This window comes from Phyllosticta citriasiana (assembly GCF_038021145.1).
Source record: "Phyllosticta citriasiana strain CBS 120426 chromosome Unknown IWZ02scaffold_23, whole genome shotgun sequence".
Classification (NCBI taxonomy): Eukaryota; Fungi; Ascomycota; class Dothideomycetes; order Botryosphaeriales; family Phyllostictaceae; genus Phyllosticta; species Phyllosticta citriasiana.
The window spans coordinates 265,848-274,602 of NW_027117300.1; the positions used below are offsets into that span (position 1 = coordinate 265,848).

The 8,755-nt window shown below is 56.9% G+C and overlaps 3 protein-coding genes across 3 annotated transcripts; 2 read left to right on the forward strand and 1 right to left on the reverse strand.

The window, feature by feature from the left end:
• Positions 1 to 402: 402 nt before the first annotated feature.
• Positions 403 to 2,951, reverse strand: IWZ02DRAFT_472557 (3-phosphoinositide-dependent protein kinase 1; the record flags this gene model as incomplete). Its single annotated transcript, XM_066768962.1, has 9 exons — positions 403 to 603; positions 651 to 677; positions 716 to 1,168; positions 1,326 to 1,453; positions 1,598 to 1,801; positions 1,827 to 2,032; positions 2,148 to 2,309; positions 2,331 to 2,378; positions 2,413 to 2,951. The coding sequence occupies 9 exons, from the start codon at positions 2,949 to 2,951 to the stop codon at positions 403 to 405; spliced, it is 1,968 nt and encodes a 655-aa protein (XP_066617671.1).
• A 1,086-nt stretch (positions 2,952 to 4,037) lies between these two features.
• On the forward strand, positions 4,038 to 6,463 carry IWZ02DRAFT_437836 (uncharacterized protein; the record flags this gene model as incomplete). Its single annotated transcript, XM_066766663.1, has 3 exons — positions 4,038 to 4,201; positions 4,349 to 4,967; positions 5,012 to 6,463. The coding sequence occupies 3 exons, from the start codon at positions 4,038 to 4,040 to the stop codon at positions 6,461 to 6,463; spliced, it is 2,235 nt and encodes a 744-aa protein (XP_066617672.1).
• A 725-nt stretch (positions 6,464 to 7,188) lies between these two features.
• Positions 7,189 to 8,188, forward strand: IWZ02DRAFT_472558 (uncharacterized protein; the record flags this gene model as incomplete). Its single annotated transcript, XM_066768963.1, has 4 exons — positions 7,189 to 7,426; positions 7,520 to 7,823; positions 7,880 to 7,956; positions 8,004 to 8,188. 4 exons carry the CDS (start codon positions 7,189 to 7,191, stop codon positions 8,186 to 8,188), a joined length of 804 nt encoding a protein of 267 aa, XP_066617673.1.
• Between the last annotated feature and the right edge of the window lie 567 nt (positions 8,189 to 8,755).

The following is an 8,755-nucleotide window of genomic DNA, read 5'->3' on the forward strand; positions in this document are numbered from 1 at the left end:
CGAGGGGAAAACAAAGAGGTCTTAAAGTTGGGCAAGAGGGAGACGGAAAAGCGCGCTCGATCGAGGTTGATGCGAGAGAGAGAGAGAGGCGCTGGGCTCGGGTACCAATCAAGAGGAAGGAGGGGAGGACGGGAACGGAGCATTCAAGTTGACGACGACGACAACGAAAAGAAAAGGAGGCCCAGTATCGACAAGTAATGATGATCGAGAAGACATGCTTGCTTGCTTGCTTCGACGACGAATGCTACGCTTGCTTTTGTTCAAAAAACGGCAGCGAGGCCATTCTTCGAATGCCGTCTGCTAAATCTCTTGCGCCCCTTTACCGACTCGTGTCTCCGCTGTGGTCCTTCCGCAAGTGTCTGGATGCCGGTATGTTGACCCCATCAAGCGCTGATTCGCCGCCTAGAGTGCTTGCTGGGCTTGAAATAGTGAGCTCAGTTCGTTGAATGCCGAGTCGCCAGAATAGGAAGTTGCCATACTCTGAGAATTCGCAAAGTCTCTCGCCTGCTCCAGCGCGTCGAGCCACTCTTGGGCCATATACTTTGTACCTTCGGCGTCGCTGCCAATGATTTTGGGATCTTCGAAGATGAGGTGTTTGTCCTTCTAATTGGGGTCAGTCCAGCCCTCTACCGAAACAAGAGGTTCCTTACCGTGTCTATACACCACGAAGTCACTCCCTTGGAATCTTTGGAGCTTCTCCAATTGTGCCTTCGACCAACAAATTCATCTCCATCTTGGCCTTTTTCTCCTCTCCGCCTGCGGCGGCAATGATGAGACGAGCGGCGGACGTGATCAAGACAATCCTTTGCCGTTTCTTGGTCGTGCTGCCTGTAAAGAATCGAGAAAACTTTTTAGGTGTTTCTGCAGCTGGTTCTCCGTGTGGACTATGGGGTGCGGCGGTTGAGGTCACCATGAGGTTCCCCAATTTCAGTATGCGTTCGTTGTTGCGAGTCAGCACTGGCGACCAATCAATGTCAAGTTGACTGGGGGGTGGTAATTCCGTGATGACGCGCGCAGAGGGCCTCGGCGCGTTGGTCGAAGGTCCAGACGAGGGCCCAGGGCGGTTGCCGCTCAAAGCTTGCATGTGAGGGGGTATCGAAGGGGCACTCCCGTTCAGCTTGATGGTTTCGCGCGGAGGTGAGTATGGCTTCAGCCGCGGCGCCTTTTGCTTCCACATTCCTTTCCCCAAAGAACGCCGTCGAAAAGCGATGGGTTTTTGATATGTTCAATGGCAATCGCTTCGCTGGGTCGAGGACCAATAGCCGCTCCACCAGTCCTTGGCTGCTTCTGGAAAAGCATCGGGAAAAGAGTTATTCCAGGTTGACAATCTTTTGAAAGGTTTGGTACTCGTTGCCGGCCTTGAATGGAGGTCGTCCGGACAGGAGCTGGTATATTATGCAGCCAAAAGCCCACAAGTCACTGGCCTTGCATGCATTCTTGTCAGTCAGTAGTTCTGGACTGACATATTCCTGCAGTGCCAACGAATGATTCTGCTCTGTCAGTCCCAGCACCTTCTACGGTCGTCGGATGCAATGTCTCCGTTTGGAGGCTGCTGGGGCCGCAGAATCTTGGCCGTGCCAAAGTCGGTAATCTTGACGGTGCATCTGGTTGTCCAGAAGCACAATCTCCCGGTTTGAGGTCGCGATGTATGATGCCTCGCTGTGCATGTAATCAATGGCGTCCAAGATTTGCGCGCCATAGAACCGCGTGCATTCTTCGTCAAATGTTCCCATCTTTTTCAAAAAACCGAGAAGCTCCCCGCCGCTAGCAAGGTCCAAAACAAAGTAGAGAGAACGCTCATCTTGGAATTGTGTAATAAAGGCGACAATTCCAGGTGGGGTTCGTGAGACGGTTCAGAGTGTCCTTTTCAATGTTGACATATTTAACCTTCTTCTCCTTTATAATGTGCCGCTTGTCCAAGACCTTAATGGCATATTCGCGCAAGGTCTGACGGTCAGTTGCGGCAAGCACTGTGCTGTAGGACCCTTCTCCAAGTGTTCTGCCAAAGTTGAAATCCTTGACTCCTTTTTCACTGCACGCAAGACAGGCTTTCCGTTAGGCATCCATCTCCTGCTTCACGCCAACGGCTGCTCCCTTGTCCTTCCACTCTTCGCTGCTAGCGGGTATCGAGTCTGACGCATACGCACCTGAGGGTCCGGGGTCCGTTCCGGTCCCAAGGATTTCTTCGCGATGCGCGGGCGAGGGGGCATTGGGCCAGGGGGGGGACCATTGATGGGCCATCTGCTGGTGCGCTGGGGCGATAGGGACCTGCTCGCTCCCGCGTCGGGAGCCCCGCACCTGCATGGCGGCTGCAGCCGCTCTTGAGCTACTCCGACTCAGACCCGGATTCCTGGCGGAGACAAACCAATGTCGTATATCTGTATGAGCCCACGGCGGAAGTTGCGAGCCGACGAGGCATTGGTGTGGCTGTAGAGAACAGAGGCGGGGCGTGAGGATGACGTGTTGCCGGGGTAGCTCCGTTCGGGCCTGGACCGGGAGGCTGTTGGCGGGTACGACGACTGAGCCTGCAGCTGAGCCTGCTGAGCGATGGGCATGGACTGGCGGTGGTTGAGGCGAGAGGAGGGCGAGGGTTGTTGGAGTTCTTCTGCGCTTGACGTCGTCGGACCCACGGTGTGGAGCGAAGTTTGACTGGTCGAAAAGAGGTTCGGATTGAAGTCGATGGACGAGGTAGACGACTCGGTGGGTATGGGCTGCAGCAGGTGCGAGGCATCGGGGCGCTCAGGAGGAGGGGGAGAGGGGTCGTTTGATGAGGGTTCCGACAAGTCTGGGTGGTCGGCGGGGGTGGGACTTGCGGCCGTCGCGGTTGTGGTGGTGGTCGTCGTCGACTCGGGCGGCGCAGCGGCGGGCGGAGGAGAAGGGGTACTGTCGCTGTCCGGGTTTGCGATGCGCAAGCCCCCTAACGACTGCGACAGACTTATGTCGCCGCTCATGGCGGGCTAAGAGGGTCGGAAACGGGGGAGGATGGGTGTGGAGGAGGGAGGCGACAAGGAGTGGCTGCGGGCGAGTGGAGCGGACGAGAAGCGTAAGGTAGCTGAGGTAGACTGCAGTGGTAGCGTAGCAGGAGTCAGGCCGAGAAGGACGAGGGCAAGTCGGCAGTGCGAGGCGACATGCAGGCAGCGTCGGGGGCTGCGCAGGGGCAGCAGGGTCGCGGGAGAGCCGGACGGGACCAGCGGGCAGGGTGGTGAGGATGGTGAGAGAGAGATGGATGGAAGATGGTGTAGGACGGGATCGGGAGCGTGGGTGAGCGTGTGCCTGGCCCTGGCGCTGGCGCTGGCGCTGGCGCTGGCTGGCGGGCGCGGCGGTCGTCGACAGTTGAGCCTCTTGGCGCGCAACCCACGCACCGGGACAGGACAGGACAGGACAGGACAGGGCAGGGCAGGGCAGATGTTATTACTACATGTCTGTGTCTGTGCCTGGCCTGGCCTGGCTGTCTCTGTCTTTCCCTTCTATCGTGTTGCTCCCGGCCTCCAAGGGGTGTCCTGGTTCCCTCCATCTTGCACGCCAACAGACCCTGCTCACGTGTCCCTTGGCCGACGATGACGCCTATGACTTGACGACTCTTGGACGCTCCATTACACACGGCGCTGCATTGCATCTCTCCGTGGAATACGACAATCGCGACCATGGATTTTGGGAGCCCTGGGTGGCGGGAGGCCTCACCATTCTTCTCGTCGTCGTCCATCTCCTTCAACACCAACCATCACGTCGGCACCCCTGACTGCCGCGCTGCCTAACAGTGACGTCCACCCATGTACGTAAACTCTGGACGTGCGCCATCGAGCCCCAGAAATACCACGCACAGCAAATACCTGCGCTGCAATAAATAGCCTCCCGGTACCGCATACCGCCTCCTGCTCTGTCCGCACGGCTTCGTCCTCCAGCTCCGTCATCCTCGCCGCCCTGTCGTGTGCCGTTACCTCGAGCCAATATTGCCTGTTGTTGCTACTTGCTGCATGCTCACAAACGGCCGGCAAACAGTGGTCAAAGGTACCAACCACCTGCCCAACATCTCCTACATGTCTGGGGGTCAGAATCATCCGCATGATCCACTTCTTCTGAGGCTCCACTTGTACCTGTCGTCATTTGCTGCTTGTCCCTACCTCGGTTTCTGCTGCCCCCACGGTCTCCATCTCGATGCTGACTTTTCACCCTCTGTTCTCATGGCCCGTGACTGCGACATGTCAGTTTCGAGGTAGCCCCTTGTATTACATATCCACATGGCCGTCTGATCCGAAGGTCGACATTTGTCAGGGCAGTCTCGACTCACTGTCCTTCCCTATGGAGCCGCTGGCTCTTGCTCGCTTGTGCAGTAAAACCAATGTGACAGTAACATCCAAGAAAGAACGGCCTGCTTGCTTTCAGTGCTCCCTGCTATCCCGGTGCAGTATGCTATCTACGATTCTTCGCAGCCATGGCGACAGTCCCACTTGTTGACCGACCTATGCGTCCTCTTCTGCAAGATACACACGTCTCGAGCGGCTTTCGTGGCTATGCTGCGGTGTCGAGCAACCGAAATCCGGCTCACGGCCCAGGACATTGAAGATGGCTCCAAGCGGCTAGCGGCAAGACGTGCTGCAGGGAACACCCGCTCTGCCCCCTGCAAAATCGCACCTCCCGAGAACCCTGGTCCACGTCTTCGTCGAGGTCCCGAACGCTCACGCGACGAGTCAATTGTTCATCCAGGCGCCCTTCACGGTCCTCAGGAATGCACTCTCGAGCATTCACAGCAGAAGATTCCAAGGCCAACACCCAAGGTCTCGGCGAAGCCTGAGCGAGCCCAGAGGACCATCTCCCCAAATGATGGCAGCAGTGAAGACGACTCGATATGCACGTCTGACCTGGAACGTCTCTCGACACACCCGACTCGCAGTCGAACGGCTGAAGAAGCGGCACCGCCAACCAAGCTCCATCGTTGGAGAAGCTGGTCCTGGCGCATTCCACTTGGGGTAGGTCACTGCCCCCAATACGATGGTTCACTGATCTCCCACAGAACTCCATGTCTTCTGCTCAATTGGGCGCCCGACATTCCTCAACACCATGCCGTCAGGCGGATCCGAACAGCAGCACGAAACCTTGTCGGCCAGCTCCAAAACTGGAGATTCTTCCACGTCCCGAAAGTCCAGAGCTGACGAGTCAAGGACTCGTAAAACCAAAGAGCAGGCAACTACCAGCCACCGAAAGTGCACACGCATGCCCACCAAAATCTTCGACAGAGACACGAGACTCTGTTGCGCAACGAGACTTGGATCTGTCGGCCCCGGATCACGCGGCCTCTGGCTCGGGCGACCCGATTCCCATCATCAGACTCCCCTCAAACTCCTCAACCCTGCACTCGTCCGATTCTGAAAGGAGGCGCCACTCCTTGCCCGCCGTGGCCAACGTCTCGCCCTTTGGAACCCTGTCTCGCTCCCCCAGTGTAAGTCAGATATCTGAGCACAGCAGTCGCAATGCATCAATCGGGTCTTCTTTTCTGTTCCGCAACACGTCGACTCCCGACTTGCTGCGGCCACTCCTTGGAGTTCCAAGCGTTGGATCCTCCAGCAGCAGGCATGCGAGTGCCGTTCCATCCAGAGAAAGCTCACCGACCCTCAGTGCCACCATGTTGGATCTAATCAATCGAGAAACCTCACCCCTTGATTGTCTCGAAAAGGAAACGCGCTCACAGATGGCCTGTGCGCCCTGCTCGATGAGCAGAGTTTCACCACGCGCATCTCAGGATACTCGAAGGCCGTTGTTTGAGCTGCGCATGCCCACCTTTGAATCACCCGAGCGCATGTCTCCGCCACCCCGCAGGGTCCCTCGACACCGCCACTCTCCAAGCCCCCGTCGACCCATGCCAACGTTTGCCGAGATACCGCATTCTAATTTCAGTTCTCTCGATGTCCTGCCCTCGTTCAGCTTTGATTCATCCCCTCCGCAGCCATCTGGTGGTTTCATCGAGAGGTATCCCACCGCAGGATCACGTACGCTTCGCACTCTAAGCCCGCATCTAACGACTGCGTCAATGCCATCTCTGCAGCCACCCCCGGAGCGGCACTCCCGCCGGCGTGCATCCGGCAATGCCCACGTCCAGGTTGCTCGGGTGCACGCGCATGGCCGGACGATTCAGCAATCATGGTCACCAGCAGTCGACAGCGCGGCATCGACGGCCATGGCGGTTGCAACGGCTGCTGCCGCCCATGCTGCGGCCGCAGCCACAGAGTCACGGCGCAACACGATGGACATTCATCAACACCGACGGCCGCAGCGCCTGCGGTCCGTGTCTGCGAGGCTCTTGCCGCCTTGGCAGGACGAGCAAGAAAACTCGGGCCGGGCGGAGCGACAGGCCATGATGGCAGAGATCGAGGCTCGCAGGAGATATGTCGAGCAGACAAACGATGGGCGCATAGATCGCACCCCACCAAGCTTGGGCACGTTCGAGAGGAGGGTGTTTCAGCAGTAATGATTGGGTCTTGGCTAGCAGAGAAGGCTTGAATTAGAGACGGCAAATGTTGGGGACCGCATCAATTGGCATCTGGAGCATGAGTTTTGAGGATGCTGGTTGGTTGGCTGGGATTGGAGGGCAAAGTGTCAAGGCTGTGGAGTTTGGCTTATCCAAACACCTTATCAGGCATCCTAGGGCTAGCATAAGGTAATACATTCCCGGCAGACAGGGTTCGATATCTGACGTGTTAAGGCGTGGGCAGTCGAGGAGCAGCTGGTGGTGAAGCTGAAGCTTGAGCTTGAGCCGGAGCCGTGGGTGGTGGTGACGTACGTGTCGACCTGAAGGAAGTCCCCGCGTTTTACGAAGTGACGTTGCTACGTAAGGCAGGAACCGGAACGTCAGGACCCCTGCTTGCGCTGAAGGCTGTTGGTTGTGACGGTTCCTACTTAGCCTTCTTTCAACCCACCAAAAGCGCATGCCCATGTCATGCACGACAAAGGAGGAGCTCGTCCGCGGGTGACAAATGCGCAACAATGCCAGAAACTTCGATCCGAGGCCTGAAGCAACGTATACGGATGCGCTTCCCCTCGCACAGCCTCCACCGCCGGCTTCCCTTCCACCACGGCCGACCCTCTGCAGCCTCGCAGCCCGACTTCACCACCGAGCCCTTTGTCGCCGCCGCCGCCGCCGATCCCGACGCCGTCCCCGAGCCTCCTCGAGTCCCGGCCGTCAGCCGCTTCCCCATGGCCCATTTGTCGGAGCAGCTCAAGGAGCGAGGCAACCAGCTCTTCAAGCATGGCGACTACGTGGCGGCCGAGGCCCTGTACACGCAGGCCATTCAAAAGAATCCAAACAACCCGCTCCTTTTTACGAACCGTGCGAACGCGCGCATGAAGCTGGAGAGCTGGGAGCTGGCCATTGACGACTGTCTCAAGAGCATCGAGTTGTTACGGGACAACCTGAAAGCTTACACATTCCTGGGTAAGTGCAGCCGCTTGGGATTAAGCTTAAGTCGACGGGTTTCACGCCTTGGGAATGTGCCATAACGAAGGTCGCTGACTAGCCTGGATGCAGCACGCGCACAGCTCGCTTTGAAGCATCCCAATGAAGCTCTCTCGTCCGCTCTAGTTGCCTACGATCTTTGCATCAATTCCAGGTCCCCCACGCGCGATGCGCAGACAATATCGGCGCTTGTCCTGCAATGCAAAAAGGCCAAGTGGGAGGGAAGGGAGCGCGAGCGGCTGCGGCGTAAAAGCCCCTTGCTGGCGGAGCTCGAGGACAAGATCGAGGCGGCCTCGAATCAGGAGCTCAAGTCGATCAACGAAAGGGCGGACAAAGGGGATCTGGGCGAAGTGGCAGCCATGGAAGAAAGAGAGGAGTTGGCGAAGCGTACAGCACAAAAACTCGAGGACTTGCGCAACATTTTCGCGATAGCCGATCCGAACAACATGGAAAGAGGGAGGTACCGGACTATTTGATTGACAACATCTCGTTTGAAATCATGCACGATCGTAGGGCGCTCTCTTTCGTTTTATGGCCACTGCTGACTCTTTTGCAGCCGTCGTGACGAAGACTGGTCACTCTTACGAGCGAGCAACGTTGATAGAGCATCTCAAGCGCAGTCCGTACGATCCACTGACTCGTGAGCCTCTCCGGATTGAGGACTTACGAACGAACATCTTGCTTCGCGACGCATGCAACGACTTTTTCGAAAAGAACTCTGGGTGGGTCTACGACTGGTAGAGAAAGAGTGAGCATGGACATGGGAAAGGCATAACAAGGCGTTTGGGAGAAAGATGGGCCCAGCGACGGAGAGGATGGCGTTGGCAGAACATCTTCTTGTTTGGATACCCCCTTGAGGTACTTTTATTTTGTAATCGCAGGTGTCATGGTGGGCACACTCCGCCCAAGTGCATCACTGCCTTGACTTTGGGATTGTACAAAATACTTGAAACCTTGCACCTCTCAAGGATACGTATCATAGCATAGCATTGCTTTTCAAATGCAGCTGACATGGCGAAGACTCAAGCGGAAACTTGAGCGCGTGAGCAATTGATGGACTCAGACGGTTTGGCAAACATCTCTAAAACCATGGGGGGCGGAGTTCTTGCATCTAAAAAGAATAGTCAAATCATATGAAAATGCTTTTGGCAAATGAGAGCACAACAGCTGCAAGTCTTTGTGCCGGGAGGAGGGTTGATTTCGGGGAGTGTGGTCCAAGCGCGAACCCTTGTCGGTTAGTCAGCCGCTAAGCGAACATCGCGAACCACAACTTCCGAAATTTCGCAAGTCGGCGACGACCGCAAGAAC